The sequence below is a fragment of the Kogia breviceps genome, chromosome 19 (genome assembly GCF_026419965.1).
Source record: "Kogia breviceps isolate mKogBre1 chromosome 19, mKogBre1 haplotype 1, whole genome shotgun sequence".
Lineage (NCBI taxonomy): Eukaryota > Metazoa > Chordata > Mammalia > Artiodactyla > Physeteridae > Kogia > Kogia breviceps.
In genome coordinates, this window is record NC_081328.1 from 46,665,912 (window position 1) to 46,685,754 (window position 19,843).

At 54.8% G+C, this 19,843-nt stretch overlaps 1 protein-coding gene across 13 annotated transcripts in view; it reads left to right on the top strand.

Annotated features, from left to right (window-relative positions):
* Positions 1–19,843, top strand: part of SLC38A10 (solute carrier family 38 member 10) — a 42,619-nt gene that overhangs the window by 20,646 nt on the left and 2,130 nt on the right. For 2 of the 13 annotated variants that reach the window (XM_059046418.2, XM_067022099.1), the window contains exons 11-16: positions 7,913–8,084; positions 14,845–15,015; positions 15,212–15,664; positions 16,212–16,343; positions 17,467–17,547; positions 19,428–19,589. In XM_059046418.2, coding sequence (XP_058902401.1) covers positions 7,913–8,084; positions 14,845–15,015; positions 15,212–15,664; positions 16,212–16,343; positions 17,467–17,547; positions 19,428–19,589 — 1,171 coding nt within the window. The remainder of the gene's footprint in view (positions 1–7,912; positions 8,085–14,844; positions 15,016–15,211; positions 15,665–16,211; positions 16,344–17,466; positions 17,548–19,427; positions 19,590–19,843) is intronic. The other 11 variants (XM_067022098.1, XM_067022102.1, XM_059046420.2 and 8 more) reach the window with 11 other exon arrangements.

A 19,843-nucleotide genomic window follows, 5' to 3' on the forward strand; every position in this document is an offset into this window, starting at 1 on the left:
CTCACTGTTGTGGCCTCTCCCGTTGTGGAGCACAGGCTCCGGACGCGCAGGCTCAGCGGCCATGGCTCACAGGCCCAGCCGCTCCACGGCATGTGGGATCTTCCCGGTCTAGGGCACGAACCCGTGTCCCCTGCATCGGCAGGCAGACTCTCAACCACTGCGCCACCAGGGAAACCCTATTTATGTATTTTTAAAGCTAATAATATAAAATTTTAACTTTTTCTTTAACATCAAAGTTACAAACAGAATAAACACTGTAACGAGTTGTGAGAGAGACCACAGTAGAAAGGGAAAACATTTTAGTACTTTTAATGGTACTGTTTACCTGATTTTTGGATAAAAGGCCACACATCTTCATTTTGCACTGGGTCCTACATATTAGGTTATATTAGCTCTGCTCTTGACTGCTCTGCTCCTTCTGAGGCAGATCTCAAACCTTTCCTTATCGGAACCCCCTTCTGTCTACAGCCCTTTGGGGACTCTAGCTGATTGTCACCAGTAGCTTCTTTAGATTTCCAAACTTTGGGGGATTTTCCAGGACTCTCTTTCATTGATTTTGAGCACAGTCCCAGTGTGATTTGAGCACACAAGCTGAAGAACTTCAGTCCTTTGACATTTGTTGGGGCCTAGCAGATGGTCTATTCTGATGGCTGTTTAGCTGGCTGTAGAGTCTTCAGTTGTTGGATGCAGTATGCATCCAGTGTGTGGTTAAGCTGAGTTTAGTAACTGTGATTTTTAGATTTTACATATTCTTACTGATTTTTTAATCTTCTAGTCTATCAGTGATGAAAAAGGTATGACAGTTCCCACTTTAATTATAGGCTTATTTGTCTTGTTATATCAATTTTTGCTTTTTGTTTTGAAGCTATGTTATTAGGAGCGTACAGTTTTAAAATGGCTATATCTTATTAAACTGACCCTTTTTGTTGTGAAATGTCCCTTTTTATCTTTGGAAATGCTTCTCTCCTTAAAGGCAGCCCTGTCTGATACAGTGTAGCTAATCCAGCTTTATTTGGGGTTTATGTTTGCACAATATTGTTTTTATTATCCATTCTCTTTTGATCTCTCTATGCCTTTATATTTAAGGTATGTCTCGGGTAAGAGCATTTAGTTGGCTTTTGTTTTGTTTTGATCCATCCTGATAATAGGAGTATTTAAGACTATTTATAGTTAATAAAATTACTGATTTGGGGGGATTAAAGCTTCCGTCTTACTCTTTGTTTTTTATTTGTCCCATCTGTTCTTTTTTCTGTTTCTTTTTTGCTTGCTGCCTTTTGGATAAATCAAGCATTTTAAGTATTTATTCTCTGTTCTTCTATTAGCTGTTGTACATTTCTGTTCTACTAGTGGTTATACAAGGCAGTTTAATATGAATCCTTGGCTTATTAGAGTTGACCGTAAGTTAGTTTTTTTTAACTGCTTCCCAGATGAGGTAACTATCCAATGATATTTTAACTCCACTTACCTTCCACTGGCCTTCGGTGCTATTGTTTTTATGTATTTTAATTTTACATATATTTTAAACACCACAAGACATCATTATTATTGTTCAAATGGTCAGTTTGTTTATATTGATCCTTTGCACCCTCTTGGTTTTATGAGGTCCTCTTGGTTTATGGTCCTGCCCCCTGACATGCTTGGTACTTTGTGTAGGTGTATGTGAGAAATCGTGGAGGCTCTGGATGATGTTGTCCTCTGTCCAGCAGACAGAGGATGGGCAGAAGGCCTGTGTCCCCTTGAGGCCAATCTGTTTCAGGTTTGCCCTCACTTCTAGAGTGTAGCCCTTCCTGAGTCTCAATACAATCACCCGCAGATTGCTAAATTCTCTGCTTAGCTTTCATCCTCTTGGCAACTGCTTTCTGCACGACTCTGCCCAGCTGGTGGCTGGCACGTGCCTCAGGGGAGAACTGAACACAGAACGTGGGTGCGTCCTTGGAGGGTTCCTCTTCTCCAGGATTGTAGCCCCTCCGGTTCTGGCTGCTGGGTAGCCCTCCTAATGCCTGGGGCCCAGCCTGTGTGTCTGCAGGCTCCAGGGCTGCTCAGCCCTGCTGACTGGGAAAAGCCTGGCCTGGTGGCCCCTCAGTGCTTATCTGTTCTCTGGAGTCTCTTGCCCCTCAAGTCTTAGCTGCTGAAGTTGTTCACCAGTCTTCAGTTGGGGATTTTGGTGAGTTTTAGGAACTCCTTATAATATGAGGAAATCGGCCCATTGCCTGCCAAATTGCAAATGTTTTTCCCAGTTTGTGAAGTACCAGTGTTTTAGTCTATCAGACTCTTTGTAGGAGAGAAAAAAGTCATTGTTAAAATGACCCTCCCACTCCAGTATTACTTTAAGGAATTCTTCCTTCAGTTCTTTTAGTAATTCCATGATTTCATTTTTCCATTTAAATCTTTGACCCATCGCTATTCTATTTAAGTGTAAGAAACAAAGTAGGTATCCTCAGTTTTTCTAGATGGCTTTCTAGTTGTCAGAACACTGTTTGTCCATCAGTGATATGAAATGTTACTGCTCCTGTATATTAAGTTCTTGTATGTATTTGGGCTCATTTGGGACTTGTATTTTAATTTCCTGGATGTCCCATCCAGTGACGTGGCCGTCCACGCTGTTTTAATTACCCGACCTTGTGATGGTGCTCCCTTGTTGTGTGGCTCTGAAAACGTTTTAATTCTAATCTCTTTTCTTTCATTAATGACATTTCTGGATGTTCTTGCTTGCTTACTTTTTTTTTTTTGGTTGTGCCATGTGACTTGCGGGATCTTAGTTCCCCGACCAGGGATTGAACCCAGGTCACGGCAGTGAAAGCCCAGAATCCTAACCACTAGGCCAGCAGGGAACTCCCTGTTTACTTTCTGTTTGAGTGTTTCAGTCAGCTGATCTGACTCTTAACAAAAATAAATCCACCTTTTTGGTTTTGGTCTAATTGGAATTCATTGAAGCTGTAGATAAATTTGGAAAGAATCATTCCCTTGATACTCTGGCTAATCTGCAGAGTGTATTTGTGAGCCTCCCAGTGTGATAATGGGGCGTGGTGTTCAGTCGTCACAGCTGCACTCAGCCCCCCTTCCCCGTCTCCGTCTGCTGGACCAGCATCCCTCTGCTACACGTGCCTGTGATACTGGGACCTCTCCTTCCTCTGGCTGTTCTGACTGTACGTGGGGAGGCTATAGATTCTCATATATTAACTTTTTTTACCCTCTGACCTTACAGCATCTCTTGCTAATTTCACCTCCCCCTTTCCAGTTGTTTCTCTCTCATCTGTGTCGTCCTACACCTCTCGCCGTGGTGCTGGCGGGGGTGGGGGGGCGCAGCTAGTCGTCTTCCCAACTCAGCTGGGACAGCTTCCAGTGTTGAACTGTTGAGCGTAATGCTGGTTTTGGCTTCATGTACAGAAATGAACATGCGCATTCAAACGCCCCCACGTTGTCTGTAGACCTGAACACATGTAGAATTGCGTTAAAGAGACGTCTATCTGTGCCTGTGTTACTATGGATTTTTAAAACTGGAAAGCATATTAAATTATATTAACTACTTTCTGACCATGTGCAGAGAAGATGGAAAGTTTCCCCTTTGGACTTAGTGTCTTGGTGAGGTACATCGCAGATCAGTCCTAGAATCGACCATCTGACCGTGGCATACCGTTTGCATGCCCTGCTGTTTTATTTCCGAACACGGAGTTTTCATGTTTTGAGGAACATGAGCCTTGCAAGGGGCATGCTCAGAAATGTGGCTGGAGTCTGGTGTGCAGACCTAGGGCCTGGAGGGTACCCACTTGGGGTGTGTCCCTCCCTCCTGTCCTGGGAGCCCCAGCTGCTGCTCCCTAGGATGGCACAGACCTGGCATCAGCCCAAGTCTACTTGCCCTAGATGCCTGAGCGCTGCTGGCACAGAGGTGCTTGTTGCTGGCCCCGGACCTCAGGAAGAGCCAGGGAAGGTGTGGGGCACGGGTGATGGACCCATCACAGCTGTGCCGGAGAAAGGCATGAAAGAGTATTCTGAGAAACGTCCTCAGAAGAACAAGCAGGGACCGCGAAAACATAGTTGGCCCTTAGCAAATCGAAAAGAAACCTTATCTGTCATCACTAGTTCATCCTTCGTCTTGAAAATTCAAGAACTCAGAGGGTCTCTCCAGTGGGGCTGAGGCGGAAGGGGTGGGTTTCACCGTCCGGAATTGACGCTGCGGCCGGGAGCCAGCAGGGGCAGCAGGGCCACCTGGGACTCACGGAGGCAGTGGAGCCCTGAGCCGGAGCGGCACCAGCCTCCATAGCTGTCCTCGTGCCAAGCACTGGGGAGCATCCACAAGGAGGGCCAGAAGGCGCCGCTGTGCTTCTGAAACAGGGACACAAGCGCACACCAGGACCTGTTGGACCTCACCCAGAGTGTGACGCCCTGGCCTCAGGGCTAGGATGCCTGCCATGCCCTGAAGACCCAAATTGGGGTGCACGGGACGGGCTCTGGAGCCCCTGCCTCGAGGTGTGGGCTTCGTTTGAACGTGTACATCTTCAGTCTCACATGTGAGCAGTGAAAGGGGACACCATCTTCCCGGCCAGGGCTTGTCTCTGGTTCTGAGTTGGGGACCCCAGCAGATTGGGAGCCTTGGGGTATCGCATCGCACATGGTCCCCAGGCCAAGCCCCTGGTTTTGCAGTATGTACCTGGGCTGAGATGTCAGGATGTGTTTGCGCTTCTCCTGGCGGCTCTGCAACTGGTTAAGAAGAACAGAGGTCAGGGCTGCGTGATCAGACGTCTGGTGCACCTGGCTCGCTCACCAACCTTGTCCCATTTCAAAGCAGCTCTGGACTTGCAGGAAGTTGTACCTGGAAGACGGGTTCTGCAGGCACAGGTGCCCTCCTGTCCCTGTCTTGAGTCCATGACAGCCCTGTACCCCAGCTGGCTCCCCCTGTGTTCCTGATCATTCCATCACTGCTGGCTGGTGCGGTACAGACCTCAGCTGTGGCCCCTTCTTCTGGGAGCAGCGTCTCTTCCTTATCAAGACTTTGGGGGAACTGATGACTGTCCCTGTTCACACATGCACAGCATCAGCCTCGCAAACTTCATGGCAGAGCGGCAACCTGGGAGCTCTGGCCTGTGACCCTGGGGCCTCATGGACGCCTCAGGCCTTTGGTGGGGTGGTGGTGGGGGTCTGTGATCGGTGCATACTTGTCATGGCTTCCCCAGGGAGTTGGCCAACACCTGTGCCCTTTCCAAAGTCTGGCCCACCTGGAGCTCCTGACACTGCCCTGGGGGCTGTGTTCCCACCCTGGCTCTGGCTGACTCTTGCCTCCTGACACATGCCTGCTTGCAGACTGTGATCTGGTCACTGTATCCGCATCACCCATGGACCTAGATTCCCTTGGTGTGAGGCATGGCCCTCCCACGTCCTCACTGACGCCAGCCTGGCATTAATCATCTGCTCCCCTCAAGCTGGGGCGGCTTTGGCTTCCCTGCCTGGGGGTTTTTGCGGACCTGTGGCATTTCTTCAAAGGAAAGGGTGAGAGTGGAGAGCTGGGACTGTGACCGGTTACAAAGGCTCTGGCAGGGCCAGCAGACTGCTCATGCGCAGACAGTGGTCAGCTGGCAAGAACCCCACAAAGCCCAGGGCAGCTTGAGAGCCAGGTGTGTCAGGGGACGAGGGGGGGTCTCGGCGAAGGGTGGGGTAGAGACTGCTGCCGGGTGGGGGAGTGTGGCTGGGGTATCTTCTTGGACAGGGTGGAGCCAGGGAACACACTTCGCTAGTGGGGTTGTGGGATGTCTGGGCCGGGGGCAGTGGCGGGTGCGTGTGTGACACCAGGCAGAGCTTCCTGGCTCCGTGCAGGCTCTTCTTCATAAATTGAATTTAAGTTGATGCTTTCTTGGTCTTTTTTGGGGAAGCTTGCTGTCTCCCAGCATTGATGGAGTTAATGTTTTTTATTTTGTGTGCAATTTGTTTCTTTAAGGCCAGAAAGCCAAGGGTTGAAATAAATCATTCAAAGCCACGGATGAAATGTTGACTTTGGCTTGTCCATCTCCCGTTCAGGAATGTTCAGTGATGTCCCTGTTAAAAAAAAACCAACAAAAAACAACCAAGCAGATGTCTTCATCTCTGTGTCAAAACCATTTTAGGGGCTGTCCAAATCAGGGCCTGGAGGGGAATGGGGTTCTGCAGGCTCACTGGGATCCCCACCTGGCGCTGTCCTGGGGGCCTTTCTGGAGCTGTCATCTCCCCTCTGGCTGGCCACGCTGGCAGAACCACTTTGGCCGTTTGAGTATTTCAGGGCTCTCACTCGGTCTTGTCCTCATCCTGTCAGTGCTATGGGGTCCAGGTCGGGACGTGAAGTTCTTTTTGTTGTTTCTCTGGAGAAATACGAGATGCAAGGGATTTAAAATTCTTTTTAATGTTTTAAAACTACTTTGGTCGCCTCTGGATACCATTGCTCTTTGAATCTTCCCTTCATGGTGAGTGGGTATAACATGCTACTCTTTGAGCACACAGCTGAAGCTGGGAATCCACACATTTCTAAGAAAGTAACTTGGAATGGGGGGAGAGTCAGGAGCTCTTGACCCCAAGCTGTGTACAGTCTTCTGATGCTGCTCAGACCCCAGGGGCTCAAATTCAACAATATCCCCATGCGCACCTGACTAAGGCAGGCGGGTGGTCAGTGCCGGCGGGTGGTCAGTGCCGGAGGGGCCTCTCAAGCCCATGGTACTGACCAGGCCTCCCTGAACCATGGCTGACCCCGGAGCACGGCCAGCATTTTGCTTCCATGAGCCCTGAACCAGCTCAGTGTTTCCAGAGTGGCAGCAGTTGAAACAGACTTTCTCCCCAAGGTTCTCCTCATTGGTTGGCACCCACCTTTAGGAGCACAGGTCCTTTCTTCCTGTGGAAAATCTTTCTTCTCTAATTGTGTTGGGCCTGGGAAAGTCTCAGTGGTTCTTTTGAACAGATATATTTCAGAGTCAATGTGCCTTTCGGAAAAGGTTTGAGTTCTGACTCTGAGAGCGCGTGGAGGTGGGTGGTGGGGCCCGCTGGCTCTGAGGCAGGCCGCCTCGTGCTCCTCTCTGCGGCACCAGGAGTTACGGCTCTTTGGGCAGAGCTGCACGGGCCGGGCCTGGCCTGGCAGGGCAGAATGAGCAGCGTGCACGGCTGTGGCAGCAGAAGTAGCTTGGAGAGTGTCGGCCCACCGTGTCTAGGAGCCGCAGGGGAAACGGAGTTACACAATGTGGGGTTCGTGTACTGAGTCACTGAGGGCAGCACTCATGGTCAGCCTGGGGGCCATCACAGGAGGGACCGGGTGGGGACGAGGCCCCTCTGTGAGCAGTATTGCCTCCAGCTCAGCTCGCTGGGTAGCACTGATGGGCACCGACGGCCAGAGGGGGGACGAGGAACCACCTTCTTCCCAGCCGTGTCCCCGTCTGTGCCCTGCAGCTGCAGGTGTGTCTAGCTTGCTGGGTGATGTTGGGGATAGGTCATTTGTAGCCGGGCACCCAGTGGTCTGGTCCCTCTACTGGGTGAGAGGGTGGGACAAGCAAGGGCCCCTTTCAGGTTAGGCAGATGCCCCAAGATTCTTGCTCTCCTGGCCAGAACCATCAAGGGACCCAATCTCTGCAGCATTAGGCATGGGGAGGCATGGCTGCTGGGCTCTCCAGGGTGCCTGGCCGGTGGGCTTGGATCTCTCCAGCCAGCAGGCCCCTCCGTGTCATACTTGCTGCCCCTGCTGTCTTCAGGCTCCCTCACGGCACCCCCACCACCCCACTGGCCCCATCACCAGTGTGGTTCCTGCAGATGTGGCCCATGATTCGGTCACGTTGATCAGTTAGTGACCATCATCTAGTGGTCAGTGTGGTTGGGGCCTCTGTGGGCTGTGCCCCACCCCCTAGGAAGGGCAGGGGCACAGGGACTGCATGACCCCTTTAGCTCTTGGGGTCTTTGTCTCATCCAGGTCGTGCTCTGGGTCGGCCTGGGCATCCTGGTGGTCAGCACACACACCACCCTGTCCGTGAGCCAGGAGGCCCCTGTGGACTTGGCAAAGGAAGCCCCAGGCAGCAGACTTGGAGAGGCTGAGGGCGCGATGAAGGCAGAGGCAGCCCAGCTCCCAGGTACGCGGCTCCCAGGTATGCGGCTCTCAGGTATGCAGACAGGCCTGCAGCCTTCTTGGGGGCACCCCAGCAGCGTCATCTTGGGGTCACGGGGACCCAGGTGGCACTTTCCAGGCTGTCTCACCTGCCCAGTTGCCTCCTTCCTGTTTGGGTGATGGGAGGGGGTGGGGGGACTCCAGGGGGCTGGTGGGTGCGGCCACCTGCATGCAGGGGACAGATGGCAGGCAGCAGGGCCGAGATCTGAACACCCCCATTCAGAGCGCTAACAGGTGAGTAAACTTGGGGGTGTTGCTCATGTTTGCCTGTTTTGTTTAGAGGATGTAAATTTTAAGCCAGGTTTTCCTGGACAAAGTCAGTGATGCCCCTCAGCTTTGTTTCCTGTTTCACTTTATGTATTACTTGTTGACCTGCCCGTTGATAGAGGGATGGGCCACACTCCCTCATAAGCTGCAGGCCTGCCTTGGAAGGCCCCCCAGTGCAGTGGCCCCATTGCCCATATGTGGCAGGGCCCATGGGGTGCAGGGTGGTTTCCAAGCGCGGCTTTCTGGGGTACAGCAGGAGCTCCGTTGTGTCTGGGGGGATTGGGAGAGAAGAGGTGTCTTGGAGCCTGTGGCCTTCCCAGGCCTAGATGGGAGGGGTGCAGGGAGGGCTCCCTTAATCTGGCCTCTCGCCTTCTAGGAGCTCCAAACGGCATCAGGTTCAGGTGCTGGTGGGTGGTGCTGTCTATGATAACGTTCATTCCAGGGGCTTCTGCCCTGACAATGGCTGGGTTTTGTGTATTCATACTAATGGTGTGTGCGTGTCTGCTTACCTCCCCTGCAAAGAAACCCCTGGCTTGGATTGAGATTCCCCAGGCTCCCTGCCTGGCATTCCCCTCTGGGGGAGCGGTGCTGGTTGCTGGTGGATTCCAGGTCCCTTTGAGCGGTGATGGCTAAGAAGCCCAGGGGAGCCCTGGTCTCCTCAGCTACTGTGATTGACAAAAGGAAATGTCCCAAGGGCTGTCCAGGGAGGCAAGCGTGCTGGGTGCTTGTGGGGCTGGGCTACCTGCAGCTGGAGGTACGGGGCTCTTGGATGTGTTGCCGTCTCTGTTCCAGCCTTACCTCCTTGTGCTCAGAAAGCCCCTGCAGTGCCAGCACCCCACACCAACTTCTGCAGAACAGTCTATCTTGGGGCTGTTTTGGGGGAGCCCTGAGCCCGGAGTAGCTGGGCATGCTCTCCTCTGCCTTCTTGGGATGGCGAGGGCCGGCTAGAAGACTCTCCCTTTGGGGGTCCCCTGCAGAGAGCACCCCTGAGAATAGCGGGGCTCAGCAGAGAAGTTAACCAGAGTGGTCAGAAGCTGCCTGGGGGACTTGCCTGGTGGTCCAGTGGTTAAGACTCCTCGCTCCCTATGCAGGGGACCCAGGTTCGATCCCTGGTCAGGGAACTAGATCCCGTATGCTGCAACTAAAAGATCCTGCATGCCACAACTAAAGATCCCACATGCCACAACTAAAAGATCCCTCATGCCGCAACGAAGATCCCGCATGCCACAACTAAGACCTGGCGCAGCCAAATAAATAAATAAATATTTAAAAATAAAGAAGAGGGCTTCCCTGGTGGCGCAGTGGTTAAGAATCCACCTGCCAAGGGCTTCCCTGGTGGCGCAGTGGTTGAGAGTCCGCCTGCCGATGCAGGGGACACGGGTTCGTGCCCCGGTCTGGGAAGATCCCATATGCCGCGGAGCGGCTGGGCCCGTGAGCCATGGCCGCTGAGCCTGCGCATCCGGAGCCTGTGCTCCGCAACGGGAGAGGCCACAACAGTGAGAGGCCCACGTACAGCAAAAAAAAAAAAAAAAAAAAAAGAATCCAGCTGCCAATGCAGGGGACACGGGCTTGCGCCCTGGTCCAGGAAGATCCCATATGCTGCGGAGCAACTAAGCCCATGCGCCACAACTACTGAGCCTGCGCTCTAGAGCCTGTGCTTTGCAACAAGAGAAGCCACTGCAATGAGAAGCCCGCACACCACAGCAAAGAGTAGCTCCTGCTTGCTGCAACTAGAGAAAGCCCACACGCAGCAACGAAGACCCAACGCCGCCAAAAATAAATAAATAAAATAAATAAATTTATAAAAAATAAAAATAAAGACGAAGAAGCTGCCTGGGCATCCCACAGCAAGTTGCATGGATTCAGTACTTTGGATGGGAAAAAAGTCTCCTTGAAGAGGGCGATAGGTGTTGCTCCTCCACCCCTGTTGGCAGCCCCACTGGGTCCCTCACCCCCTGGGTGTCCTGGCCCTGTGTGCTTTAAGGACACCCCCAGCAGAACTAGACTGGGACACCGGTTTCGCATCTCAGCTGGCTGTGGTCCCGCCCAGTAGGGCTTCTCAGCATCAGTTGACGTAGTCGGCACCGGGCTGCCTGTCCCCACGGCGCTGTGCAGCCTCCAGCCCACGGCCTGCACAAGCAGCTGCATCCTGTCGTGGAGGCGGGCCCCCGGCTCACCTGGAGCTGCCGCGGCCACATCTGGTTTCCATTTCTTCCACAAGTCTGTAACAAACACATGGCCCCTCTTGGAACCACATGCCGTTTGTTTAACTCAGTCTCCGTGTTTCTTGCCCCCGGCCTCCCCGTCATTGATGGGTTGCCTCGTTGAAGCAGAGCTGGGCCCGTGGGGCCTTGGCCACGTGCCCTGCAGACGTCTGCCCGTCAGCGTGTGAGGTGGGTTTACTGGCCTCTTAGATGTTGAAGAGGCCAAAATGGTATGAACTTTCCTTAGAGCCCAAGCTGGCCTTGGGACTGGGGGGGTCCTGCCCTCCTGGGGACATGTGGGACTGGCCACCCCCGGCCTGGCACTCTTAGCAAGTGCAGAGCCCAGGACGCACCTGGTGTGGACGGAAGAGGTGGCCGAGCCCTTTAGGAAAGGCTATGAGGCTGGTCACCTGAGGCTCATGGCCTGCTCGAGGGTCTGGTGGGTGGGTTCAGAGTTGGTGATACTCTCAGCTCCTCCTTTGAATGTGGCCTTGTCCCCTTTCTTCCTCTCCCTCCCAGCCTGCAGCTTCTCTTGGTGTTGGGGGCCGCCTTGCCCACACCCATTATACAGCTCGTCCTTTTGCCCATCAGGGACACGGCCTGGCTTCTGCTGGGTGGGAAAGAAGAGGAAGGGCCAGGACGGTGCCTGTGGGCAGCAATCTGTTTGTGTGGGGACACAGGTGACCTGAGCGGGAGCTTGCCCCTCACAAGCTCCTACCTAATTGTTCTTCCGAGGATCGTCCCTTGTGCTGCTGCACCAGCTGCCGGTGCACGCAGACAGGAAAGCGTCCGAACTCCTGCGACAGATGCTGGCATGCCCACGGGGAGGCCCGGCTCCACGCCTGCCTTCTCTCCTTGGTGCCCTGCAGCTCTCCCTGTGCCCTGCAGAGAAGTGGCTATTAACACCGCTGTGCCAAGTGACTTCAGCTTTTCTGCCTGTTTGTCAGGACAGGGCTCATTTCACCGGTGCTAAGATAACCACACCAGCCGAGGCTGAATCCAGAAGGACTCCTTGGGGGCGGGAGGGGTGTTGCCTCCACCTGCTGCCTGTGGGCAGACGTGCCTGTCTGCAGGAGAGCTGTGACGATGAGCCAGATGGGGCCACCAGGCCACCCGGCTAGGACTTTGGGTCCAGGGGCCCATTGGGATTCCTGCACATTCAAAAGGGTGTCATAGTCAGCGTTTCTCTTGCTGCCTGTCGAGAAGAGTGGGGGGTAACAGGTAAAACCTTCTCAGGGCAGCAGCCAGGCGGGCACTTCGAAGGTTGTCAGGAAAGTTACTCAAGAGCAGCGTCTGGCCTCTTAAAGTAACGTTGGTGGCTGCTCCTGCTCTCTGCATGGCCCTGGGGTCCCATGCGTCTCCTGAACTTGGGATTCCCCTCCAGTCAACAGGGACTCCATCTATGGGACTCAGGTGTGATTTTGAAAGTCACTTTATTTTTGTGCTTGGCAGTCAGAGAGGACTGCTTCCATCTTTACTGATCACAAGATACAGAAAGAGAAACCCCTGGACTCAGAATGGGGTCCCGCAGGGGAGAGTCGACAAAGAGGAGCCCCTGGCCCAGACCCTGTCTTCCAAGGTGGAACCAGCCTTGAAGGCAGATTCTCGTTGCCGTGGACAGGTCTACTCAGGATGTCGCACCTGCAACCTGACACACGCCCAGATTTTAGAACTGCAGGTGTCTATGGCCTTTGGTCCTCTGTCTCCCTAAGCCAGTTACAGAATCACCTGGCGCCCACACTGCACATGGGAAGGAGAGCCTGATGGGTGACCGTCCATCGGCCCGTCTGTCTTGGGAGCTCCTGGCCAGAAGCACCGTCAGGAGGGTCTGAGTGTGGGATGAGACCGTGCAGGTCCGGTTGCTCCACCACCCGGCAGAATGAGGCAGGCATGGCGTCTGTCTGTGTGGTTTCCACTTTGGGGAGCGGAGGCCATGACCTTGAGGACGAGAGGAGGCCCTTCCAGGCCGAGGCGCCCTCTGCTGGCCACTCCGTGCTGACCCACTGCTGCCTCTGGGAGGAGAAACGGTCCAGGGTCGGCCCGGCAGCCTTCATCCTTCCCTGGGGTGATGACCGATGACTGCACGGGCGATTTCCTGTCTGCGCCACCGTGGGCGCCTCATTCCAGAGCCTAGCCGCAGGGCAGGCGGAGTGTGGGCTGTTTTTCAGTTGCTAATTGGGAAGTCCTGTGTTAGTTTTACTGTGGCCCAGAGGCATTGCTGGCAAACTGTCCTTGTGAGGAGCTCCGTTCCTTTTAGGAAATGCTATGTCCATTGCCGGGGACAGCTGTGAAGTGTCGGAGGCCCGGCCGCTGCAGGCAGGGTGGCCGCGCTGTGCACCCTGTGCCTCTTGCACACCTGAGTCTCCAGGTCGTTCCTTTGCCTGACGACCATCGGATTTTGTTCCCTGCTGAGAACATGACTTGTTCCTATGACATAATGGAGTTTCCTTTTTGTTGTGTTCTTCCTTCCCTTCCCGGGCCCCCTTTCTTCACTTTGTGATCCGTTGGATAGACACCTCTTGATTTTGAGCACAGGGCTCTCTGTGGGCTGGGGATGGGGGTGTTAACTGTGGTGTGGCAAAGATGCCACATGCTTATTAGAATCAGCTGCTTGATTGAACTGTGGAGTCCGGAGTCTGGCTCCTGCCCAGCACGATCCCCCCTCCAGTTTGGACACTAAACCTCAGCTGCTGAAGGTGCCCCTGGCCAGCATGGCAGGTCAGCCTGGTCCCTTCTCCTTTGGGGGAGGGAGCAGGCCCACCTGAACAGGGCTGTGGTGAAACCCCCCAGAGGCCCTTTCGGGATTCCGCCTCCCCTTGTGCAGGCAGGCAGCTTGTGCCCTGAAGGGGGAAAGCAGTTGCTTCAGGACTCTGGGATGAAATGATTCTTTTTAAAATTTATTTTATTTTATTTTATTTATTTTATTTTTGCGGTACGCGGGCCTCTCATGTCCCCTGCATTGGCAGGCGGACTCTCAACCACTGCGCCACCAGGGAAGCCCTATTTTATTTTATTTTTGGCTGCGTTGGGTCTTCGTTGCTGTGTGCGGGCTTTCTTAAGCTGCCGTGAGCAGGGACCACTCTTCGTCGCGGTGCGCGGGCTTCTCATTGCAGCGGCTTCTCGTTGCGGAGCACAGGTTCTAGGTGCACAGGCTTCAGTAATTGTGGCTCGTCGGTTCTAGAGTGTAGGTTCAGTAGTTGTGGCGCACAAGCTTAGCTGCTTTGCGGCATGTAGAATCTTCCCGGACCAGGGCTCAAACCCGTGTCCCCTGCATTGGCAGGCGGATTCTTAACCACTGTGCCACCAGGGAAGCCCCGAAATGATTCTTTTTAAACGTGTTTTTTCCCCAGATATAGTTTTTTAGTTTCTGCCACGTTTGCCTAACAGGTAGAAAGTGGTTTTGTTAATGGAGAGAGTTTCCTAATAGGCTCCATTTTGGCCCAGTTCGGCGGGCCATCCTCGTGCACCTCTCCCCGAGGACCCGCGGTGACTGTGCAGGTGAGCCGTTGGACCTGCTGGAGGATGAGATGGCTTGTGGGAGGCAAGAGGGTCCAGCTTTGTGGGCTACACCTCTTTCTCACCTTCCTTTTTTTTTTTTTTTTTTTTGCGGTACGCTGGCCTCTCACTGTTGTGGCCTCTCCCGTCGCGGAGTACAGGCTCCGGACGCGCAGGCTCAGTGGTCATAGCTCACGGGCCCAGCCGCTCTGCGGCATGTGGGATCTTCCCGGACCGGGGCACGAACCCTTGTCCCCTGCATCGGCAGGCGGACTTTCAACCACTGCGCCACCAGGGAAGCCCTCTCACCTTCCTTTTGATAGGAATTTTCACTTCTGCTGCAAGAAGTTGACTGAATTGCAAATCACCCTCCCTCAGGCATTTTCCTTAAGCATCCCTCATCCTCCCCTTCCCCCTTGGCCTACAGCAAAGGGTTGGTTGGGCTTGGGGAGGATGGCTGTCCCCAGGCCTCAAATGGTGGGTTCGTACTGCCACCTGGTGGTGATGGTCAGGCTTATGCGGGATGTCGCTCTTCTGCACCCAGTTACGTGTAAATTGCATTTTGACGTATTTTTGTTACGAATACACATGAAAAATGACAGTTTTCTATACTACTTAGCTGCTAATGATTGAACAGGAAAAAAATAACTGCTTAGGCTCTGCCATTCGACTTGGAAATGTGATTGCAATCCAGGGAAAACTGCCCAGTTGCCATGCTGATTGGCGGTGTGGCCATGTGGAAACACCGCTCAATTATCTGTGCCGTGCTTACAGGCCAGAATCCAATTGTGGACGTGGCCGAGGACAGCCGAGATAAGCCGAAGCTGCCAAATGAGAAAGATGAGATGGAGCAGGCCCAGATTAAGGGCCCCGTGAATGTGCCCCCAAGGGAAGAAGACGCCAAGGAGAAGCAGGAGGAGGCACAGCTGGATCGCCCTGGTCAAGGTGCTGTGACGGCCCGGCTGGGGGTTGGGGGGTGGTGTCCACGGGGGAGGGACCTCAGCTGGACATCAGTCACGTGGTTGGTCGGGAACGAGCTCAGTTCACAGGCCTGGAGAGGGAAGGCCACCCTGGGAGGGAAGGCCAGGCCACCCCCTACCCCACCCCCACCCACTCCCCCACCTTGGCCGTCTCCTTCCAGGAGTTGCGGTACCTCTGGGCGAGGCCCACCGCCATGAACCCCCAGTCCCTCACGACAAGGTGGTGGTGGACGAAGGTCAAGACCCAGAAGGACTGGAGAAGGAGCATCCGTCCAAACGTGTGGATGAAAGGGCCCTGGGGGGCAAGGCTCAGATGGTGCCACCACTGCTGGATTCAGAACGAGAGAGACCCAGACAGGACGAGGCTTTGGAGGCAGCGGGTGGTCTTCCTAAAGATCCCCAGAAGGTTCCAGAAGAAAATGGTCAGCCAGCCGCTGAGCCCCTGAAGGAGGACCTGGGGCTGGGTGACAGGGGTGCGCATCCAGGGCCCCAGGCAGTGCTCCCTGAGGGGCAGGACGTCCTGGTGGCAGGTGCAGGGGCCAGAGCAGACGGTGCCCTGCTGCCCGGCCATGCCGTGGGGGCCATGGGCAAGCCCTTGGAGAAGAACGAGCACGGTGGGTGTGGGCTCCTTCCATGTGGGGCGGGAGAGGCTGCGGAGGGGGCAGGAGAAGCTGACCATCCTCATTTCTGTCCCACTGCCTTTCTTTTCTCCCAAGATTGGCACGTGCGTGTAGCAGCCCTTCTGCAGCTGTCAGGGGCTTGGCAGCTATTCTGATCAATCTGTCACACACTTGTTTGCCAGACCCGTAAACGTCAGGTGCTGAGCTAGTCCTGTGTCTGGGCACACACATGGGGGTGCAGCGCAGGCCTGACCGGGTGGGTGGTGCATTGTTAAGTGCGTCTCAGAGCTGCTGAGGATGGTCCCTGCATGTTAATTGGCGAGGGTAGTTAACGCTGGCTCCCTGCTGCCAGCCTATGACATGTTAAATATTTTTTATTACCTTCCTGGTACTCATCAGGTTGAGTATACACTGCCACAGGGGAGGGAGGGGCGACGTGGAGAGTGATTTTAGGAAACATCTGCCTGCCTCCTTCTCTTGTCCCTTCTCTACGTTCTTCTGAGTTTCCTGCCAGCCTCCTGAGTTTTTGCCGTGTGTGCAGGTGGGAAGGCTCCGCTCCCAGAAGAGAAGCCAGGCCCGGGGGCAGTGCCACAGGCAGAGCCTCGAGAGCAGAGGACCTTGGAGGGACAGGGCGGGGACCACGCCGGGGACCACGCAGGCAGCAAGCTGGAGGGTAAGGCCTTCACTTTCTCTCTGCATCCTCCGGGGGCCTGGAGACACCTGCCCCTTCCTTCCAGAAGCGGAGTGATGTAGGGAAGGAGCCACAGGTGCCCGTCATCTTGGGGGCCTTTCCAGGGCCCCAGCCTCTGCATTTGCCAGTTTCCTGCTGAGGAAAGATCTTAAATAGCTCCCCTGCCCACTAACAACTTTTTCTGCTCCTTTCTCGCCTTCCTAGGAACGTTTTCTATCTCCTTTTTTCCCCCTTTTTTTAAAAAAAACTCTCACTGTCACATGACGTTGTTACCATTTGGATCTCATTTCAAAATAGATATGTTAATATTTCCAACAAGTTGGCCCGGTGTGGGGACATTAGTGAGGGTGGGAGGACTGGTGTCTTAGCTCCCCCCCAACCCTGTGGCAGCGGCTCCCACCCCTTCGTCTTAGCTGGGACAGGGGTGGGGGAGAGGGGGGGACATTTGTGTCCACCTGCAGTGAAGACCCAGCACCTGTCCCAAAGTGAAAGCTTGTCTTATCTTTTCTCTCCAGTGAACAAAACTTGCTCTGCATCCTCCTTCATACCTTAATGCCCATTTTGGGGTGCTCCCAGCTCTTGGCTTTTGGCTGCCCTCCTCGTGGGCCCACCTGGTTGGGCACTGCCTCTGCATTAGAGGTGGTGGCAGCCGTCCCAGCGAATGATCACCCATCCTGGTTTCTTTGGTCCCCACCCAATCTGAGTCACCGCGTTGTCACCATATTTTGTAGCAGTGTCCACAGAACGGCCCCTGGGTGTTTCATTCTGTGCTCTGGGAGTCTTGGTCTGTGCGTGGGGATGGTGGTACAGCAGACTTGGGTGGGTTCGTGGGATGCTTGTGCCTTGCTGCCCCATGAGCCGCTTCCCAGCGGATCCTGCAGCCTCGGGATAGCTGGCCCAGAGTACTGTGCAGGGATGCCAGCCGAGCCTCTGCACACCAAGGCTAGGAAGGCAGAGCCAAGGGTCCTGGGGTTTCCTGCAGCTCGGGAGCCATGGGAATTCCGCATGTTACTTTGTCTTTGGTTTCAGTCTGTTTACTGGTCCCGGTCCGTGTAATCTGTTACCTAAGCCTGTTTGATTCTTTGACTTTTTCTTTTCTGAAAAGAACTTTCATGGTTTCCTATTCTGCCTTTCTCCAAACGCCTCTCAATGGGATGCACAGCTGAAATCAGAAAGATGGTGGCAGGTAGGAGTCGGGAGGAGCATCACAGTGAATGCGTCTGTAGGGGGTTTAAAGATGCAAGAGCAGGTGGTGTAGGCCCCGCATCCAGTAGCGCCTCGCATGGGGTGCATGAGGCAGAGACCGGGAGCCACACACGGTCTGCCCCCCCACCCCGGCTCAGCCACAGCCCTTCAGGTGGGGTCCCCCTGATGCCCCAGCCCACTCCCTTCTTGTACAGACACCCTGGTCCCTCTTAGCCCTGCTGGGGCTCCACTGTCACCAGAGGATAGCCAGGTGCAGCCTGTGAGCGCCTGGGCTCCCCCAGAGACGGGGCGGGGCCTGTGTGTGACTTCCACCATGTGCATGGCCTGGTATTAATGTGCAGCTCTCATCCCATCCAGGAGCCTGGTCCCCGTGGTCCTGGTGGGCCGGGCAGGAACCCAGAGTCACATGCGGGGCTCTGGCTGGGGGCTCAGTTTGTCATCTCCACTCTGCTTCACGTCTGTCCCATGTTGCTTCTGGCTGGACAGGGCACACTTCCCTCCTCCAGCTTCAGTCCAGGGCTGGTCCTCCGAGGAGCCAGTGAGGCAGGGGGCCTGCTCCTCAGGAACCCTCCCTGGGGACAGGCAGTGTTGGCAGCACGTGGGACCATTAGGTGGTCATGAGCCACGGGCACCCAGGGTGACAGCATGGCCGTGGCCAAGGGAGCTGCTCTAGAACCCTGTGGGATGGCACTGTGCACATCCCTTGTCTAAAGGGGTGTGCGGAGCCACGAGCCAATCCACAGAACATGGGCTTTCTCAGGCAGGCATCCTGGTCACCTTAGGGTGTCTGGATGTGTGCCTGGTGGGGAGCAGGGGACTGGAGCACCTGGGCTGGCCAAGGGGCCTGTCCTCCCTGTGGTCGGCCTCAGCATGTTCTTCATGAGCCTGCCTGCCTGCATGTCCTGGCACCGGCCTCTGCAGGGGAGAAGCCGTGGCAGTCCCTGACAGAAGCCAACCCCACTCTATTCTGGCGAGTCACAGGTTGCCGTTGGGGAGGACAAGCCAGCACTTCTGCATGTGCCCGGCACTCGGGGCCCTCGCTGGGGTGTTAGCTCTCACCACTCACAAAATGTTCTTCTTTCTTTGGATTTGAGCTTTTACATCTGACAACCTGTACCATTACATCATCTTTCAAAGCTTCCTGTTTAAAGACATACGTGTTGTAAAAGTTACTTAAACCCAGATTGCTGGCTGTAAAGAATTGACCCAGCACTGAGGTGTTTGTAGTGCAGTGTGAGCTCTCCGCACCCAAGGTGTCCAGCCTCGGGGCCTCCTCGTGGTCCACAGTCTGTGGGGGGCCCTCCTACACACACCTGCTGCAGCCGGCCTGCCCCTAGCTCACCTGGCGCTCCTCCCATGACAGCTGCAGCCAGCTTCCTGGGGGAGGTGGGGCCAGTGGGAGAACTGTCACAGCCCCCATCTCACTGAGGTCCCAGCTCTTGTCTCTGCTGAAGAGGAAGATGGTTCTGTTTGCTTTTAAAATTCTCACCTTGAAGGAAATTTTCTTAAAGCACTGATGTTCTTTTTTAGAGTAGTTCATGGTTCATGTCACCCAGCCCAGATCACCATCATTGTGGTTATGGCACGTGACCTCTCTTGGCTCTCATAACCCCTGAGCCACTGTGGGAGTGAAGCAGTAGGAAGGCTTTGAGGTGTCTGGTCACTGGAGAGAGGCGAGGGCTGTGCCCCAGGGTGGCTGGGCGCCAGCTCAGCCGGGTGGAGAGGAACGCCCAGGGGTGGTGTCCCGGGGAGGGGCCCACAGGCCACCTTGGCATTGCTGCATGCATCGTGTCACCCTCAGCCCAGCAGAACGCCTTTGCAGCCTTCAGGCTCTGACTGCGTGTGTTTTCTGAACTCCAGAAGCTGGCCAGGCAGAGATGCTGGACCATGCCGTTCTGTTGCAAGTGATTAAGGAACAGCAGGTGCAGCAGAAGCGCCTCCTAGACCAGCAGGAGAAGCTGCTTGCAGTAATCGAAGAGCAGCATAAGGAGATCCACCAGCAGAGGCAGGACGGCCAGGACGGTGAGGACGGCAAGTCCAGGGGAGGCGGCAGGGGGAGCGGGCCAGGCCTGCAGGGCAGGGGACAGTTGTTGCGTCTGCTCGGGGAAGAGGGGTTGTCACTTAATGCACGAATGCCAGAGTCTCCGGGGGTCCCTGCGCGGTTGGGTCTGTGGCTCCGTGCCTAGAGTCCTGCTGGGCAAATTTAAGCCGTGGTTCGTATTCCTTGATTGCTGGCAAGCTGGGTTCTTTTAGTCCCTGCATCGGTAGCTTCTGCT